Raw genomic sequence first — 21,075 nt, 5'->3', positions numbered from 1 at the left:
TATTAAATTAAGTACTCCTTTCCACTGGAAATAAATACTTTGATATCAAAGAATACTAATAAGAAAAGGTGATCTGAGTTTGTATTTATCCTCATGCTACAACAAACACTGTAAAGATACTTCTGTGGATCTTTCAATAATTTAAGAGTGATGAATAGACACGATTCTCTTCCTGCAGTCAATGAACAACTCACCACTGCTTTCCCTGTTTTCAAAATACAAGGTACGGTTAAAAAAAAAATACTACTAAATAACAAGGAATCGTTTAAAGTTCTATGGCCCATTAATTTTAATATTTTCCAATAAAATAAAAAAAACTTTCCTCCAAAAGAAATACTTCAACAAAATGCAACATTCAGGCCTAGTAGCTTAATCACTTTTTAATACCTGACTTGATAAGGAAATACATTTTTGTATAAATCATTCACGACAAAAATTATCAGTACTTTTCATCTGGAATTCTTCATCAAATTCCTTTCCATTCCCTACTGCCACCTTACCTCTTCTTTGATAACAGTTTGTTTTAGATGCCCAGCAAAGTCTCAAACTTTGATAATTAGTTTCCCCATCACAGACCAAAGTTCTAGTTAAGCAGAAATCTATCACTGCAATGAAAAACAATATCATCTTACTAACATTAAGTAGTCATTTATGTTTACGATGATACACAGCTTGATTTTATATAACCAGAAAGGGAAAATTTTTATTTTTCATAAACAATATTTTCTTTGTTGATTTTCTAACAACTAGACTTAAGCTACTGAGAATACTAACAACTGCAAAGAGATTTTTACACAGACATAAAACAATGCAAATGCATTAAAAGATAATCATTCTGCACACAGATAATCTAAAACAGAATTTGTTAATCTCACACAAGTATCTTAAAATATATTCAGAATGGAAATAAAAAACTTAAGCTTTTCCTCTAGTGCAGGATTAAAACTCACATCAATAGCTTTATCTGTATGTATACCCAGAAGTAAAACTTTCCTGCTGTGAAAGAAAGAATTCAGCAACTGCCAGAATTAAACACCATCAGGAAAGCTTTGTAAAGGGGTGACATGCTGCAAAGATTTAGGCAAGTAGTAATGAAGAAAATGTTACAAATACAATGTATGCACAGCTTGAAAATGTAGAAGACTTACCATACTTAACATCAGGAACTGTTACAGAGCTCTCAGCTATGTTTGTAGACAGAATAACCTTTCAAGTAAGAAAGGAACAAGAACTGTATAAAGATAGGAACTACATACATTAATGTCTGCATGAAATATCTAATATAAGGAGAAGAAATATCAGTATTTCTGCTCTACATGCAAAATACAAACAGTGTAACACCAGAAAACCTGCATTTTCTTGTCCTATTAGTAAAAATGCACTGTAAAGTAGTACAGTATAACAAAGTACACAAATATTTCTTTACACATCTGTCATAACAAAGTATCACAGTATTAGCAGTGACAAAGCAAACCAAGACCCCAACCAAAAAGTGGGGCACAAAAATGCACAGATACAGGAGGGCCACTCTGCTCTGCAGTGTCCTGTCATGCAAGTGGAAGAATCAACATGCACAAACTATCCTGAAGGATAAAAACAGTGTCACATGATACACTAAGGGTAACTGCCTCAATCTGTGCATCTCTTTCAGGTCTAAATACCAGTAAAGTCAACAGCTTAGTAAGAATAAGAGTTTACATTTTGAGGGGAAAATATACAGAAAAGCATCCTTTGCTTTCATGCAGCAGTTTTACTTGGAAGAGATAATATTCTTCACAGAAAAAAGTTTTACAGGCTTAACAAAAAAAAAAAAAAAAAAAAAAAAAAAAAGATTCAAGAATATTTACTTTTCTGTAGCCAGGAACTGGATTCAAAAATACATTATTTTGTTCTTCTAAGGAGACTCGTGAGTGGAGAGGGTACACTTGCCACCTAAAGAAAATGTATTCGTGAATATTTACTGATGCAAGCATATAAGAAATAACTATATTTCTGCACTAAATCATCTGTTCTTTGTAGGACACTCATAGTTAAAGGATTTACATTCAAGTTTAATAAATAAACATGGTTTAACTTACTTTTTGTTAAACATACGTGTGAGACGTGAGTGCATGTATCTTATTTCACTGAAACCTAAGAAAAGAATAATCAGAGTTTTCAGTCATCACTAACAACTTTAATATCAATTCCCACTTAACTCCCATCTTTTCTTCCGGTGCCCTTCTTGACTAGCACAAAGAACCTGTAGTCCAAGAGATTAACAAAGCACTGAGCAAAATACCTTTAGCTCTGGAGACAGAAACAAGCATGAATTCTATTTGCATACACACACAAACATTATACTATATAATTATAACTTTAAAATTATCTGTTCATGAATGGAACTAAGGCACAGAAAGGTACAGACAAGAAAAATCAGGCCATGGACCTGCTTGGACACCTCCTACCACACCTACTCGGCCCCACTGCGCACTGCCTGACCATCCTGCTGCCTAATGCTTCCTATCTGCCATACCCCTTGATTCCAAATCTGAATATTGAAATCACCACTTGAGTTCAACTTACGCTCATTAGTGATTACAGAGACTTTTTCCATGATCAATAGAACTAGACTGTACAAACAATATTAATAGTCGTTATTAATCAATTAATCAATCAAATCTAGCAATTACCTACTAGACAAAGTACATAGAACTTGATGACCAATTCTGGAAGAAGCAAGACTCCAGCAGAAAAAAGGGATGTCAACAGGAGAGGCAGATCTTTGAATGTGAAAGTTTCTAGTAACAAAGCCTGGCAAAAAAGCCCCAAACAACTACAATAATGGGAGTGGGGTATGAAGAAGCGGGAAAACAAAAAACAAACAACAACAAAAAAGAGAGGTTGATATTACAACAGATGGGATTATGCTGATACTGTCCTTTTGATAGGACACCATAAACTTGAAGTCACGCAACTCCTGTCACCAGCAAGTAAATATGAAGAACAGAAGCAAAGCCATTCTTATCCTGTTCAAGCTCTTGAGAGGATGATAAACTACTGTAGCTTTCATTTAGCCCATCAGCTATTCTTGCAGGGCCGCATTACACACTGGAATGCCTTGCTCAGCGATGATTCAACCAACACAGCCTAAGCTCTTCAACAATTTTTTTTATTATTATTTTTTAATTTTTTTGTTCTGTGAAGGATCAAAAAAACATATATCAAAGTACATAAACAAGAAACGATCAAGGTTGCTACATCCAGCATTCAGATGAAAAAGTACCGGAATTATGATTGGTTGTGCAAATTCAACATAGCCCTGCTGGGAACTTTTAAATGCCTATGTTAGAAAAAACAACTGCATTGTTTAATCTGGCTCTTTGTACCACCTGCTGTAAAAATATGGGAACTGAAACTGCTGGAGTAAGTTCAGACTAAAATGTACTCATAATTACCTCAGAAAGTCTGAAAGCACACCATATAAACACTAAAACAGAAAGCCAGAAGCAACAAACTGCTGCCTTATGAGAAAATGGAGTAAGTCCTACATTGACACAATGAAGCAGTTCCTTCTACCTAGAGGGCTTTTACAGAAAATGCAACTGAGAAAGAAAGCTGCAATGCCATTTAGCTGGCAGGGAGAAATCTCCACTGGGAGCTACAGTATCAGTGCTGTACTGCTGTGTTGGTGCGCTGTGCTTCCAGCCCTAGAGCTTCCATGCCTACTACTGAGCTTAACACAGCAGTGAGATACAGAAAGATTTACAGGTAGATATGAAGTTCTGGTAGGGACAAACATCTCTGCACCCAAAGAACAGAGCTACCCCCAGCTTCAATGTGACTCTCCAACAGAATGCATCCAGGGGCTTCTGAAATTTTCAGAGATGTAAAATTTTCTTAGATTAAATAAAAGAAAATTTGAAACCAACAGGCAGTTAAGTTTGTGATGCTAGAAATTCTAGGCTGCAGCTGAGTAACAACAACAAAAAAAGTACTGATTACCACATGCTTTTGTTTTGGCTGTCATTATTGAAGCCCTTAGCTAGATTTCAGAAGTAGCATAAGGTAACTTCAGCTCACTGTATGAACAGGATTTAAACCCACATGTAACATTATTATAATTAGTTGCTATGTTGTTCCATGTGGTTGTTTTTGGTGATTTTTTTCTTTTTTTTTTTTTTTTTTTTTTTAATGTTCTCACAAACTTATACTTCACAAAATATTAAACAGTTATTTCAAATCAATTTCTCTAGATTAACTGTGAAATTAATTTTATTAGACTAAGTTCAAAGAAAAACACCCAAATAAACAAAGCAGCCTGAGTTAAATGTGTTTAAGATACAGTTGAAAGAAATAACAAGAAAAATCTTGTTGGATGACAAGTAAGGAGACAGAAAGTTATGAATATCTATCCTCACCTGGTAAAAACACAAGTACACTTCCACGGTCTGGTGTAAAACTCCCCCTAAAAAGAACAGGCAGTTCTTTAAGCTGCTTTATTATCCCAATATATATCTTGAAAGAGCAAGCAAAATTGTACATCTTCTGTAACATGCATTGTTCAAACTCCCTCATGAACCAGAGCTTAAAACTATATATAAAAATATAAAAATTTTGTCTAGATTATTAGGTTTAGTTTTGTCTTAGAAACATTCTTATTTACCAGTTAAATTCATCAAAATTAGGTTATTTAAAAACTAGAAAAAGAATTACACTATCAAGAACTACAGGCCATGGTATTAATCAAGAGATGCCTTTCTTTAAGTTTCTACAGCAAGCCACAAGGATAAAACTGCCTTAACATACAGAACTTCTATTTTAACAGCATACTTGATGTAAAATGCCTCATGCATTGTGAAAGTCTCTACAATCAAACCAGATAATGAGCTGTAGAATTTTCAGAGGAAGGTGGCAATGGACGTTCACAATAGCCCTGTCAGTACTTGAGAGCTAATACTTTCATGTTTGCTTGTAGAAGTTAGCCTATTAATAATGCTACGTTTGGCTGTTCTATTTTAGAATAAAGCAGCTTCACTGAAAAGATCAAAAGCAATAATCAAGAAAAAAAGTTGAGAAGTACTACCAACAAAGTGTTCACCAATGTATCTACAGCTCTGAAAATAAAGCCAGCTTGCTCTCTTCCCTTCTCCCACTCCAACAAAAAAAGGTGAAGCTTCAAAAACAAAATCATTTCTTCAGTATATATTTACAGTCAACTACAATACACGGAACCAAAAAAGATCCCTAGCAAATAACCAATCTGTGTTAGACTAAATTTATACAAGCTACTTTACTGCATTTTTTCAGAAACTAACCATCAATTCACAAAATCTATGGAGTATCTCAAAAAAAAAAAAAAAAAAATCACTTCTTTCAAAAGAAAGTAAAATAAAGCACTAGATAAACAATCTGTGGAAATTATAGTCTTGCTTATATTTTTTCATGGCTTAATGTATTTTTTTTTATTCTTCATATAAAAAACTCAGCTGTGATTGGCAGCAAAGAAAGTAGTTTCTGTATGAAATGGCTTGTTTGGACAGCCACGCTGTAGGGCACAAATTTTATTTCAGAAACACAGACCATTCAGTAAGACCTACAAGGAATCTCAGTACAGAGAAGAAATCACACTGATTCATAGAATAAAAGCAGTGGTATGTGGAAAAGCGAGGGACCACTAAAAATTACATCATGCAGGTTGCTTTAGGTCTTGTTCCTTAATTAGTGTCTCTTTTCCCCAAAGAACCACTGATAATAGAATTTGGACTGTATCTTACCCATTGCATTGCATCTCCAACTCATCAAATGACTGAATCAAAGTCACTGCTACCTCGTATATTTCCTTTCCTATCATTGGCTTATCAATTCTTTGAGAAGGAAGCTGTGTGGAGAAGGAAGTATTAAGGTTAACACAGTAAAATAAGCTAGATTACACAAGTCAATCTGCCAAATGCTCTTCAACTAAAACCCCTGCAGAACAGCAGATGCACAAAGAACATTAGTTACGTTCTAAATACATATTTTCCTTCCAGTGTTCTGCTATTCTAATGCTATAAAATTACTTCTGATATCTAATTACCTTCGATGAGTTCTAGCCAACATTTCCTAACATGTAGGACATGTTTCTTATCCAGAAGTAGTAAGCATGCTCAACTAGTTCCAATACAGGGAAACAGGATGATGTGGAGAGGAATTTGTGTAAAGAAGGCACAGTTCTTCTCACGGTCCTATAACATACACCTCAATCTTACTGTTAATAATTCATGCACCTCTTCTCATTTAAATTATCTTTACTTTCAGTAGATCTTGTATTTTATTTTGTATTCTGCCAAGGAACACAGTTGTATTGTACACAATATAACTGCAACTAAGTTCATCCACAACATTTTCTAGCATTCTGTCACATATTCAAGGCTTAAATATTTAAGAACACAAACCACCAAGTTCTCAGAGAAAATTCAATGACTTAATGATGTATCAGTTTTTAAAAAACTGACTAATGAACATGACATGTACTGAGAATGGTCTACAACATCATGCATTTCGCACTCAGAGAAAAAGGCTTTTGAGAATAATTCATCTTTAGTTTTCAGTACTGAAACCCATCTTCAGCTTTCCAACCCTCAGCAGAACAACCTCCTTGTAACACTATATTCTGTTAACTCTAGGTAACCTCGGTATCTGCGTAAAAGCTGCTGCATAAAAGCCCTGAAAATATCTTTGTTCTGACAGAGGCCCGACTGGAAGATCAAAATCAAAGAACCACAAGGTTGGAAAGGACCTACAAGATCATCTAGACCAACCGTCCGCCCACTACCATTGCTACCACAAGCTACTAAACTGTATCTCAGAGATCCTCATCCAGACACTTCTTGAATACTGCCAGGGATGGCGACTCCACCACCTCCCTGGGCAGGGCTTGCCAGTGCCTGACCACAAAAGAGTTATAAGATGGCTCAACAGTACTTTCTCCACCTCCCATCCCTCCTTGAATCAGCCATCAGTCCAGGTAAACTTTTCAGGCGTACCACTGGCAGTCCCTGAGCTTCTCAACTGCCTTTCACACTCACCGTGCTCACACCTTCTCACTGAAGCCTGCTAATTTTGTTTCATAATACAAAATACACAATAATCTAAGAAGTTTTCTATTTTCTGTTACTAAAACCAAAACTTTAGAGATTATCCATGCTTAAATAATTGTCTCTGGTTTGTCTTATTGGTTTTGTTACCTACTGTACCTTTAGTATTCCTTAACATGACAAGGCTGCCACATCACTCTTAATAAAAGGTAACAATGTGTGAAACCTTAAGTCCAAAAACCCTGGGCTTCAGAACTGACTGAAGTAATACAGAATCATCAGAATTGCTTTTGACAGCAGTTTACTATCTTTCATCTGGACTCTGACTTCAGTTGTCTGGATATGAAGGAGTTTTTACATTTGCAAAACAAAAATGGAACTTTCTTTCTTTTCTAACTAGATACACAGAATTTCACAGATACCGAAGACTAAAACCAAGACATCCTACTTGCTTAACTTTTAAAAGTCTGACCTCACAATTAACTAAGTTAACTAATTGTTAACTAATTTTTAATTTGCATTTGATATCACCAGTGCCATATTGCTGCAACAGGTATGCATTTACAGAACACAGATAGCTTTAAGTTTGCCTACAGATACAGCCTTTGTGCATTTTTAAATCAAAACCTGTGCAGGTATGACAAAGCATGATTTATTTAAGCATCCACAAGAATGTGCTCAGAGGTCATTATGCAAAAAGGAAAGAAACTGCATTTACAGACTTATACTCAAAATTTATCAGTATAAATGACCTATATATATTTGAAACCTATAAATGACCCAATATCCATTCAACAAGGCTACAATGAAAAACGTTTTCCCCTTCCTCTTCTGATTTTCTAAATGTGGTGCTGTTCAAGGGAAAAGCTTTATCTTTCATCCAGCAACATCTATCTTACCATAGAAAAGTGATTACTGTAAACAAGCAGAGAGAAGCATACAAAACAATGACCGGCACTTCTGCTTATCGTCCAGGTCACAATTAGTATCAGTGAATTTCCAAATTACCTCGAGTCTGAACTGCTCAAAGAAAACAAACTATTTTCAAGGGTAGTTTTAAAATATTATCACCTGCAAAACTGAGCAACAATATTGTAGCTAAGAGGTCTGCAGAATAAAACAATTCTACGTTTATCCAGTAACATCAAATTATTCTGAGATTTTCTGGAGAAGGGACAAAGGTTCAAACCTCATGGCATACAAGACAACGGAATCATTGAATTGATTCAAGTCAAGATGCTTTATAAGCAATGAGTGTTGATTTGTGATACCTGATCTTTTAGTATTAATTTCAAAAATCAAGAAGAAATTTGGGAAAAGAAAATCTGTACACCTATAACAGAATTTTTTCTCTCAACTATGCTGTATTCTTCTGTGTGACTTCCCTGAAACAGAAATACTCAGAACTAAAGCCTGAAGCCTATACCTCAGGCAGCTATCAGCTTCTGAATCTTAACATGCTGAAAGATGACTTCCTACTTCATATGATAATGCTCAGATTATTAGAGCCTGAGAGTCAAGGCAATTTCCTGTTACATAAATCTTCTTAGACTTTCCATTTTTCTTCTAATAAGTCTGACGTTCAGAATCTCCCCACACAGAGCACCATAAGAAGAGTGATACAAAAGCACATATTAGTGCTTTCCCACTCAATTGCTTTTTTTAAGTATTAAAAATCATTCTAGAGTGTTTCTCTGCTTCTCAGTTGCACTAGGGCACAAATAAATTCTTGGGCAATCATATTTCTTCCCTCTTACTAAAGAGTAAAACAGCTATGGCCAGGAGAACACAACATAAAAACAAATGTAAACTTAAAAATCAAAGTTAAATGCTCCTATACACAGAAAAAAATAAAGAAAACATAAAAAAGAATAAGGACTAAAAGCAGTTCCTTTTGTTTGTGATCTCTGAGCTGAAAGATGTGGCAGCTGATCTCCAGCTGAAAGCTCTGACATGCAACTGGACTGAAGTAGACTTCTTACTAAATTTCTTGGTTATGTTTTTGTTGTCATCTATCATCAAAAATCTCTTAGAAAAAACTCTCATGTTATGTAATCTCCCCCATGTTGTCTGAGTTGCCAAATGTACAAACACTGACAAGCCAAGTGCTACATAAATTTATTGTATTTTTTTTTGGCTGCATTAAAACTTCAACAGTTGACAGCCTTCTAGCTTGACTTGCCTGTGCTCAAGCGTAACAAATGCCTTCCCTGTGCACAGCATAAGGAATTACTTTCTTTGATTTTTTTTCTGTTTTTAAATAGTTTCTGTAGAATTGAGAGATGAAGTCTAAAGGATAACAGTATGCTCACAAACTGCTACTGTTCAGGTTCATCTCTTGTTCTTTTCATTGTATCAGTGTTTTTAAAATGTTCTGAATTATCAAGACCAAATAATTACTCTCATATCTCAGTGACTAAAGCCTAACTGTATTTATTTACCTTAACTGTTAAACTTTACCTCAGATAATGATACTGGAAGTTAAATAAATTGTTGTGTCAACATATATTCATTTCTGTCTAAAACTGCAAGGCAAAATCACTTATTCATAATTTTGCTACACAACTTTTAGCTGACTATTCTAATTTCTTACTATGTCCAATGATGTAAAATCTTATTTCCCATACCTGGAAATGAACAATATGCTTCAAATCATCAAGATAATATTCTTTAACAGCGTAAGGTTTGCCTTCCACCTTAAAAATGCAGGCTGGATTCAGACCGTTTTGAGTTGGAATTGCAAAGTAATCAGCAATTTCTTCACAGTTGATGGTAGCAGACATCAATATGATCTGTTAAAAAATTGCAGAGCAAATGTAAAACAAACTAGACTGGAATCTTAGAATCTTTACTTCTTTATGTTACAATGGTCTTCTGAGCTACATGTAAGTACTGCTTGTAAACTGGGACACTGCCAGCCTTGGGTTTTTTTTTATTTTTCTTCCCTGACACCTCCCATAAATTCAAAAACAAAACAACAAAATGTACAAATCAACACTCTAAACAAAAATGCAATGAAAGAGCATTCCTCCTACAAAGAGCTATGTAGCTACTGAGGTGAGCATCATACCCCAGAGCTCAGAAAGCTCCAAAGCATATCCTCTTAAAGGAATAAGGAAAATATAAAAAGCAGATCAAATCTGAAAACATGCAACTGCACAAGCAGTATCTGAAATCTGTCTCTGTACAGTATTATCTGCCTCATAGCTGAGACTACTTTCGCTAGAACAACAGGCTAAATACAACCCTGCCTGAAGGCTATTAAAGCTAAATCCAATCTAAATTATTCTAACCTCAGCTACAGGCAAGGGGTATTAAATTAACTCTTCTTCAGACCATATTGTTAATTTTTCCTAATGGGAAGTATTCCATACAGATTACTAACTGGAAGGAAAATATCAAATTCCTAACAGCACACTTGAATGATCCCCCATTACTAAAAAAAACAACCAAAAACCCAAACAACCCATCTACTCTCCAAGTGGAAGCTCAGCAAGAAGCATCTACCATCACCAGCACAGAGCAACACATAGATAGGAAGGAAAGAATTATCGAAGCAGGCAGTTCTTCAGGATCAAGCAGTTTGGAAACACTTGTGCAGCAGAGATATGCCTACAGTCCCATCAATTTCATACTAAAATATGCACCGTGAGGCCACTTCTCATGGGCAGCCTGGTCTGATGGTTGGTGACCCTGCACATCTCAGAAGGGTTTAAAGTAGACAATCATTGTGATCCTTTTCAACCCAGGCCATTCTGTGATCCTATGATTCAGATGCCCTCAAATGGACTACTAGCACCCTGAATTGTGTTCTGTGAAACTACCACCATATTTATCCTGGTGTGTTTTTTTTTTTTTTTTTTTTTTTTTTACCTAAGCAGCCATTACTAGACACCAACACCATTCCAAAACTCTCAGGTTTTCTTACAACAATCCCACTCCAGAAAAAGAAATCTTAAAGCCAATCTAATATCTGCCCTGTGATATAATACCAACAATCTGCCAGAAAAATCAGAATTGCTGATAGGTGAATCACAACAGGAGATCTTGCTGTCTTATCAAGAATTGTAAGCACTTTTTCCCCTTGAAATAGGCCTCCTTCATTCCATGAATCCAGGCACAAAAGAAGAGAATCTTTCATTCTCTGAATGAATTAGTTGTACTATGAAAGCCCCATCGTTTTCTCAAAAGGGAATGAGGCAGGAAACACTGTGCTTAGCATACTGTACAAGTATTTTTAAAATGAATGACCCATTCCATACTGCTAAAACAACAACTACATGCACACGTTCCCCTCTCCCCAGCATAAAAAATTTTGAGAGAATGAAAACTGTCAGAGAATGGAAAGCACCCACAAATTTAAAATTGTCTTGTATTTATATAATATGAAGATGTCTTCTGAAGAATCAGCTGCAGAGCAAGATATAAAACAGTGCCATCCAATGACTACTTTGGGAGATTTAATCAGACACCGATTCCTTTACAACAAGAAAGCCAATACAGGTTCAAATTACCTTTGTTTAGAAGAGAATAGTTAGCATTAGGATAACATTATCTGAAGCTCCTGAGAGACCCATCAGCCTTGCAGAATTTCTGCAGTCCCACAGAGCTGCACAGAGCTGCTCTGCATCAGCCTATTTCCTGTATTTAATTTCTTACAATTCATGAGTTTGTTACTGTGAGACCACAAAAACTAAATATGTCATGCTAAATCTCAGCAAACTGTTGTGGTTTCCTAGCATGCAGAGAAAGATCTCAGTCAGATTATACTAACAGTTCTGTCTGGAAAACGCAATCCAACATTTCTACCTTTTCTTAACACTTCCAGAAGTTAATGCTACCATATTTAGCCAAGGATAAGCACTGCCCTCAATGACCCATACATAACTCTAGTAAAATCTCCATCTTGCATTTTCAGCCTTAAGCAAAGTTTAGAAGCTAATTCATTTTAACAAGAGGAAAAGAAAAAGTTCTTAGAACACATATTGGCCAGGAAAAGAATGCCCTTTAGCTTACTTGCTTAAGAAAAGCAGCAAACCAAATAATACTTAAAAATAATGACTAATATCAAAGTAAGTTTTTTAAAACTATGCTCTCTGTAGATAAAAAACTGAGTTTATTTTTGCAAGAAAGAAGTAGAATATGCTTTAACCTACCTTTACTGATTGTGAATTTGTATGCAACAGTTTACGGATTACCAAGAGCAAAAAATCCATTTCTTCAGTACGCTCATGCACCTGAAAGACATCATCCACAGCTCAGTTTTCATCAGCTCACGTTCTTCTCTTGGATGTCTCTCCCCATGCTGCTTGTTTTCACATTTTATACACTTTTGTAACTTGAACAGTACATTACCATAGCAGAAAATACACCTTTAGGACTAAGCAATTTAGTCTCATTTCACATCTCAACACAGCTGTTCAGACAAGAATAACCTTCTTTGTAGGAGCTCTAGATTTAACAGCAGTTGAAGTGAGAATGAGGATTCTGAGGACGGCTAAGCAAATTGTATTGGTAGGATACAAACTGATCCCAGCAGGAAATAGATCTCCTGCTTGTCTAGAAACTAAGCAAATCAAATCAGATTCCTCTTGATCCTGATGGCTTCTAGTCAGGATCTAAATACACAACACCTCTTTAGATTACTTTTTCTCCAATTCTTTATGAATTCTTATATCCTGACCTGTTTTGGTTACTTCTTGTACAGGTCAATGATGGCTTTTACTCAACATTATCAATGATTAAAATATCCTTTTCTATACTTATTAGTTTATGTACAATTAAGAACAGCAGGGTTTTTTTAGATCTCAACCTTCAAAAGCTGAACATTCATTCTTTTCAGGTAGTTAGCAGACTTCAGTGTAATACATATGCTCATATTCACTATGAAAAACAGTCAGCTGAGACACTTCCTAGACTGACTGCTAGGACTTGCTGTGGGGTTAGCATTTTTGGACCTAAGTCTTGCTTAAGTACATTCCAATGTGCCTTCAGTACCCTGATTGGTTTGGGACCTTTAATTAAGTATGAAGTTGAGGGTTACTGAAATAGTGACTACTGAGTCAAGATCTACGGGGTAAGAGTAAGGAAAGGATTAGGAACTAGAGCTATGGATGTGGAGGCAAAAAGCGAAAACCTGAAAGCCAGGACTTGAAAGCTGCTGAAAGCAGTACATGCTGATACAATCAGTTCAGGTTAGAGCACTCAAGTAAACTAAGTTAAAAAAAAATAAATCTCAATCTGTTCTTTTGTATGAAGTGCCACAGAACTTCACTCATCCAAGCAGATTTAATTGTTCAATTGTTGAATCTTCTATCTAATCCACATTTCCTTATCTTAGAGTTTAACAGCCTAGTGGTATACAAACCCTCAGTTCTAAATTTCAGTGCTCAAAGAACTCAAAGACAAGGCCATTTCAAGAACTGTTAGTTTGGACAACTTTTATAAAGAATATTTACTTATTTGTAAAAGTAGGCGTCTGCATTTTGATTTCTTTAGCATGGTAAGAGATACAAAAGATAAGGTTTTCTTAATCTGAAACTGGAATGTATTTCCACTGACTTACTTCATCAATGAAGATGTGTGTGAATTCAGTTAGGCTTTTGGCAGTAACCACTTTCTGAAGAAGGACTCCAGTTGTCATGTACAGCAACCTTGTCTCTGTTGTGGATATGTTCTCTAAACCTACCTAACGTGATGAAAAGAATAAAACAGACATGAACAAATATTACATGTATTCCAGGAATCTGCATCTGAAAGAAATTCAAAATGAAATAAAATATAAAGGCTCATTCAAGCTTGGAAAAGCCTCTAAAGAGAAACATAAATTGTTTCAGAATTATGTTCTGTTTCAGTAATTGATGATATAAATGCATCCAATCAGTGGAACACAGACAAATTTCTGCTGGCATCCAACTAGTACTTCTATTTGTTTAACTTCAAAAGCTTACACATTTGCTTATGAATGTTTAGCAGCATGTAGCTAAAAAGCTGCAATTCCATTTTAAAAGCAGATTTCTTAAAATTTCTTCAGCACATTAGATATGATTAATAAGTAACTAAGAAAAAAAGATGTAACCAAGAAACAAGATAGGGCGCTTTTTGCTTTTTCCTCGTTATTTTTAAGTACAATTTGAATTATTATTATTATTTTTTAATACCTGGTAGCCTACAAATGCACCTAGTGTCCATGATCGCTCCTTGCTAATCCACCTGGCAATGCTGCTGGCACCAATTTTCCGAGGCTGGGTCACAGCAATGTTGCAGTAGACAGATTGCTCAGTGCAATAATCCAGAACATATTGTGGAACCTGTGTGCTCTTACCACTTCCCGTTGCTCCTTGTATAATCACAACTGAATTGCTTTTTATCAGAGACAAGAGCTGAAACAATTTTTCAAAAAGCTTGTAAGCCTACGAAAGAACTCACAACAGATTTCAAACAGACATGAATTATCAATAGCTTTCAGGAAGCTTAACAAACCTTCGTAGATTATTATGGCATATTTCTATAGTGTCTAAGGCATTAGGTCACAGAAAAGATCACAGGCTCACATTCACATTTGTGTACCTCGCATATATTTCTATGAACAAAACATAATAGCAATGTTTCTTCCTGAAAGGATTTCTGTGCAACAGGTTTGTACAGTGCACAAAGCTTTTGCACACTAAACAAAGCCTCTTCTACAATGCTTAAAACAGGAAAAGCAGTTCCCTCCTGAGAAAAAAAACAAACAGACACAAAACCCCCACCCTAAAGAAAAAGAAACAACAGACAACCAACAGACAACAAAGACAAACACACCATGATTCTCAGATTTATTCCACAATGAAAGTACAACATGATTACCTCTTCCCTGTGTCTGGCTACAGGCATACAAGCATATTTATGGTTAGTTGTCATTGGTATAGAATTCCAAACACGTGGCTCACAATTAGACATTGAAGCATCTAGTAAAAAATAATCAAAAGTAAGTTACAACAGTACATAATGAGAAGGATGAGTGTGGGAACATAATTACTGTATTTGAAAACCTAACTTCCACAAAGTTTAAATCGCACAAAAAAATAACAGAATTAATCTTTAGAATTAAAGTGATTTTCTGCGTCTAAGTAACTGTTGCTTAATTAGCAGCTGCTCTGGGAGGATGTTACTTTGGTGTATAAACCACCATCAGTGTCACAACACCACAGAAGATTGAGGTGGGAATGGAATACTTGGGATCATCCAGTCCCATCTCCCACTTCAGCCAGAGTCACCGAGAGCACATTGCTCAGGACCACATCCAGGCAGGTTTTGAGTATCTCTAGAGAAGGAGAGTCCACCTCCTCTCTGGGCAGCCTGTTCTAGTGTTCTGTCAGACTCACAGCAAAGAAGCTTTTTCTCATGTTCATATGGAACTTCCTGTGTTTCAGTCTGAGCTCTTGTCCTGTTGCCAGGAATCACAGAAAACAGCCCAGTCTCATCATGTCGATACCCTCCCTTATTTATACACGAGATCTCAGTCTTCTTCTAGGCTGAACAGCCCCAGCCCTCAGCCTGCCCTCACAAGAGAGATCATCCAGGCTCCATCTTTACAGCCCTCTGTTGGGCTTACAATTTCCCTATTTTTCTGGACCTGAGGAGCCCAGAAGTGCCACAATACTCCAGATGTGACCTCACCAGAAGAGAGTAGAAGGACAGACCACCTCCCTCACCCTGCTGGCCACACTCTTTTAAATGCACCCCAGTTTACCATTGGCCTTCTTGGCCACAAGGGTACACTGCTGGCCAATAGTTAGCCAGGTCCACCAGGGCTGCCAGGTCCTTCTCTGCTGAGTTCCTTTCCAGCAGGTCAGTGCCCAGCCAAGGATATCTGCAATGCTGTAGTTTTCTGTGCTTTCCTCTTAATTTAAAAGAACAGTGTTTGTGTATAGTTTACCTTACAAGCGCAAAATCTACCCCTGTTCCCTCAAACTTTTTTTTTTTTTTTTTTTTAAAAACGTACTCAAAAAACCCCATTATTTATATTTTCAACTTTGTCTGCATTTCCCATAGCGCCCACTGGACCCGCGGGGAAAAAGTAAGCCATACTTTGTAGTACAGATCATTATTTTTCTACCTCTTCACAATCAAGACAATACTGTTAAGTAACAGTACGACCTTTTGATGTGACATTGTTGCCAAAAGACTGCAGCATGTGCTCAGTCACAGTTAACATTGGGAAATACAGCACCAGATTTTACAGTGCTACCATGAAGACCAGAAGGTCATCGTCAGACTGCCTGTGAGAAAGAAAACAACTTCAGTAGGTGGGGAGAGAGAAACAGAAAACAAAGGGAAAGGTTTGGCACCCAGTAATTTCATGTAATGAAAAAGTTAGGCTTAAGTGATACTGAAATTAAGAGCAGAATTTCTGGAACCATTATGTATTTCAACAGCTTTCTCCAGGTGTAGCATTGAAATTTACTTACATTTTTGCATATAAATAATAAAAGCTAAAAACTTCACTTTACGTTGAGATTTTTTGTTGCTGTTGTTTTGTTTTTAAAAATACACACAGTACTGGCAATGCAATTTACTACATCTTTTCAGAAGGGAAATATTTCATGTAAAATAAAGGTCATAACCCAAATCTAAAATGCCCAATGCTGGACAGTTCATTCAGGCACTCTGATAAAGCATAAAAAAAACCTCTCCAACAAGAACAAATGTTTACTTAGAATCTGGGTAATTAGAAAAAAAAAAAAATACTGTTTATGCAGTTATTTACTAAGCACTACAAAATATATGAAAGAACTTAACATCACCATCCCTGGAAAGTACGGAAAGTGTCTTTTTAAAAAGGTTTTTGGTAAAGATTCTAAATATATACTCCAGCAAAACTCATATACAGCATTCTGTCACAGGAACACTGTCGAAGGCTAACGGGCTTCCCTCTGGCACAAACATGTCAGTGCTGAGACATCAGTAACTGCAGGATTTGACCAAAGCTGGAAGAAATCTCAAGCTGTTAGAGAAAAGATCTTGGTGTCGGCATAATCTTGTAGAGGTAGAAAGGCTGTGTTGCTTTATAATGTTTTCCAGGTAACAATTACATTTAGTGCACTAAAGTCTTAGTGCATATGGTTTAGAAAAGCATGCTTTAATGCAAGAACATGTCTCATGCTGTTGGAGGAGGTCCAGAGGAGGGCCATGAAGATTATGAGAAGGCAGGAGCACCTCCCCTGTAAGGACAGGCTGAGGGAGATGGGGCTCTTCATCCTGGAGAAGAAAACACTCTGAGGGGAAGGGGAGGGCATAATAGTGACCTACCAGCACCTGAAGGGGCTTATAGCAAAGCTGAGGAGGGACTTTTTATAAGGGCAGATAGTGACAGGCAAGGGGGTGCAAGGAAATGGCTTTAAACTAGAAGAGGGCAGATTCAAATCAGAAAGAAATTCTTTACTGTGAGGATGGTGAGACACCGGAACAGGTTGCCCAGCGATGTCGTGGATGCCCCCTCTATGGAAGCATTCAAGGCCAGGCTGGATGGGGCTGTGAGCAAGCTGGTCTAGAAGGAGGTGTCCTGCCTATAGCAGAGGTTTGGGACCAGATGATCTTGAAGGTCCCTTCCAACCCAAACCATTCTGTGATTCCATGCATTGAAAACCAATTCATAGGCCCATAAGGTATTTATACCATACAGCACTCTGGGACCTCGTTACATCAAAGGTGCACTAACAGTTCTTGGACTCAGATGGCCTGCACCAACTAATGGGCCAAGGAAGAATTACTGCTGGATGTTCTCTTCTTCAGCTAATAAATATAAAACTTTTTCTTCTGGTTTTGTTGTTTATTTAATGACTTTAAAGCCACATCAACTTCCTATTCAAGCAGTATTTCCTAACAATAACTCCTTTTCTTTTACAGAAACACTGCAAATATCAATTCCATTCATAATTAAGCAGGCCACCAGTACTGCAGAATTAAGCTCCTATCCTATAAGTCTCATTTAGTAGCCAGATTTATGGCATTTCCCTAAATTAATCAAAACCAAAGTACTTTCAGAAATTAAACAATAAGGGAATGCATGGAATTTGTTGCTGTCCTTCCTTCACTAGCAAAGCACACAAAAGAAAACAGATTAACACATTTCTGAACCACAACACCCTAGGCTTTTTTCAATCCCATTACTCATTGTTTTCATTGCCTCAGAGTCTCCCACAAATTTTATGACACGTCAAGTGAACAATATTTTGTGCTTCGGACGGGGCACTGCACATGCTGGACAGGCCAGCCACACCTGCTTCCTATCAGCTGGTAATTAGTCAGCTAGCTCCGGGATCTACCAAAATTCTAGAGGTCGTGCAATTTGCAAAGGCATGAGAGGACACTTTCATAAAAAAATAAAATAAAATTCTCCATGTTCCAAATTCTGGGAAATCAGCAAAGGGATTTAAAAAAAAAAAAAAGGTAAATAATCAGACAATGGCACAGAACAAACCAACCACAAAGATGTCCTTTCCTTGGGAAATCAACTATATTAACAAATTTGGAAATTAAGAAGCACAGTTAAGAGTTTGAAGCTAAGCTGCCCTGACAACTGAGCCAGCCTCATTCTGCTTTTACCGAAGCTCCTAGGAAAGAGGTGCAATCAAATTTCTCTCTAAAGACAAGCAAAACAACCATTAAGTACACACAGAAATAACAGAAAGAGAAAAATGGGAGAAGAAAAAGGCACACTGAATGCAGAGAGGTTTTTCTTGCAGATATTTATCTAACACAGCTGCATTTACCAGTGCAATACAGCACATTTACACACAAAGATTTATGCAATAACATTTTCTGAGAACAGCAGTGCCTGATAAGGTGGCTATTTTCTTTTTAACCACTTCTTGCACAAATGTACAAAGCATCAAATAAGCAGGAAATAAATATATGAGGTTCAGTTTTGTTTGAGGGAAGACAGAAGATGGAAGAAGGACAGGTGCAACTGAAATCATAGTAGGAAGCAGTTTATTTTCCCTGCTTTGTTTTTACCTTGTTCACAGACAAACGGATCATTTCCAGATGCATCTCGCTTTTGGGCCCCTGCTTGTCCGTATTTTTCAGCACATTTAGTTTCACTTCTCTCAGGGACAGGCAGCCTAAGCAGAAAAGAAATGCCAATTTGATGTGTAATTCCTAATTCAGTAGTCGCAGATCTCTCTAGAAATAACAGCATTACACAGTACATTCGGACACACTACGTCAAGTAGTACCTACCTTAATGAACAAGTTTCAGAGATTCATTTTGTCCTTGCATTAAGATACCAGCCTGAGGAAAGTGCCACATTAAATCTTGTCTGGATTTAAAAAACTAAGTTCCCAAAGCATCCTCCTGTAAGTTCTTAAATACCCAGGAATTTCTCTCCTGATGAAAGCCCAAGATTACTTTTGAACAAATATTAACTTGTTCAGTTTCACAAGTCCTTGTCAGAGAATACACACAATTCTGGCATGATTCCCTAGACAGCAGAGGTGGAAAGCAATAAATACAGTCTCCTGACTGCTTTAAGGAAAGAACTCTTGTCTTTGAGCCAAGAGATGATGGTTGGGAAGGAATGAGGTACCACAAAGAAAACATTATGTAAATTCAGAGTTATGCCATTACACATAAGACAAAGTCTGTACATAACATAATAGAATAATAGGGGGTAAAAAAAAGTCCTGTTCTACATGCATAGCATGAAGAAATACACATAAAGAAGTAGACATACAACAATTGTATTTAATAACAAATCATAAATGAACCTAAGTCACACAGAATCACAGAATGGCCAGGGTTGGAAGGGACCTCAAGGATCATGAAGCTCCAACCCCCTGCCACATGCAGGGCCACCAACCTCCCCATTTAACACCAGCCCAGGCTGCCCAGGGCCCCATCCAACCTGGCCCTGAACACCTCCAGGGATGGACGGGGCATCCACAACCTCTCTGGGCAGCTGTTCCAGCACCTCACCACTCTCTCTGTAAAGAATTTCCCCCTGACATCCAACCTAAATCTGCCCTCCCTCAACTTAACACCATTTCCTCTTGTCCTGCTGTTATCTACCCTCTCAAAGAGTTGATTCCCCTCCTGTGTGTAGGCTAGGTGCTTAGGTACTGAAAGGCTGCAATGAGGTCACCCTGCAGCCTTCTTTTCTCCAGGCTGAACAAGCCCAGCTCCCTCAGCCTGTCCTCATAGGGGAGGTGCTCCAGCCCCCTGATCATCTTTGTGGCTCTCCTCTGGACCCTCTCCAACAGCTCCCTGTCTTGATGCCAGAAGTGCCCATCTTCTCTAGAAAGATAAACTCTGCTAGCCTGGTTGTGCTACAGACACTTAGATTCACTGAAATCAGTCACTATTCCTCCCACAGGAAACAACAAGCATTTATCACCATATTGCTGTCAACAAAACATGAAAGGAAGGACACAAAAGCTTACACAATGACTCCATATCCTGTCCTAATGATATTTTGTTGATAGAGCTAAGGCAGTGCTTCTCTAGCTCTTGAATCTCTCTCAGCACAGAGCTCACCAGGATTGCACACATTCACATAATTGCCACGCGAGGAGCAGCTGCCAGCTTACAGAAAGCAGACTGCAGCAGGCTGACCACACCAACTTTCCAAATACCTGGAAGAGGGAACACTCTGCTACAGCCCCTCAGGCACTATTTGGAAGAGTTCATAGAATACAGTCAGCCCACCTGTTAGGTTCTTCTACTGAATAACAATTAAACACAAATAAAACCAAAAATATGATAAAGCAATTAAAACTGAGCGTGGGTACTTAAACTGCAGCTGAAATGACTCAATAAACCCTGTTTTAAATAATACTGCATATACTCAGATTCTGGGCTCAGAGAACAAGCTCCTGATCACTGCCTGGGTAACTCCAGGAAAACGAGGACAGTGTGACCTCGGTGAGGTTACATGAGATTTTATTTGGGTAACTGGCTATTTTCTTTCAGACGTTAAGGCTTTTGTCTTCAGAAGGCAGCATGCAGTAAATAAACCTCAGGCTATGCAATGAA

The 21,075-nt window shown here is 37.3% G+C and overlaps 1 protein-coding gene across 1 annotated transcript in view; it reads right to left on the bottom strand.

The window, feature by feature from the left end:
- TDRD9 (tudor domain containing 9) overlaps nt 1-21,075 on the bottom strand; it is a gene marked incomplete at both ends in the record, with an annotated part of 59,136 nt that overhangs the window by 23,822 nt on the left and 14,239 nt on the right. Inside the window, 12 exons of the mRNA XM_079536979.1 lie at nt 501-605; nt 1,149-1,206; nt 1,848-1,932; nt 2,079-2,133; nt 4,401-4,447; nt 5,757-5,860; nt 9,686-9,850; nt 12,215-12,295; nt 13,624-13,746; nt 14,219-14,440; nt 14,907-15,007; nt 19,059-19,165. Coding sequence (XP_079393105.1) covers nt 501-605; nt 1,149-1,206; nt 1,848-1,932; nt 2,079-2,133; nt 4,401-4,447; nt 5,757-5,860; nt 9,686-9,850; nt 12,215-12,295; nt 13,624-13,746; nt 14,219-14,440; nt 14,907-15,007; nt 19,059-19,165 — 1,253 coding nt within the window. The remainder of the gene's footprint in view (nt 1-500; nt 606-1,148; nt 1,207-1,847; nt 1,933-2,078; nt 2,134-4,400; nt 4,448-5,756; nt 5,861-9,685; nt 9,851-12,214; nt 12,296-13,623; nt 13,747-14,218; nt 14,441-14,906; nt 15,008-19,058; nt 19,166-21,075) is intronic.

Source organism: Tetrao urogallus, assembly GCF_951394365.1.
Source record: "Tetrao urogallus genome assembly, chromosome: 6".
In the NCBI taxonomy this organism is placed as follows: domain Eukaryota; kingdom Metazoa; phylum Chordata; class Aves; order Galliformes; family Phasianidae; genus Tetrao; species Tetrao urogallus.
The sequence above is the reverse complement of the archived record's forward strand: the minus strand, read 5'-3'. Positions and strand labels throughout refer to the sequence as shown.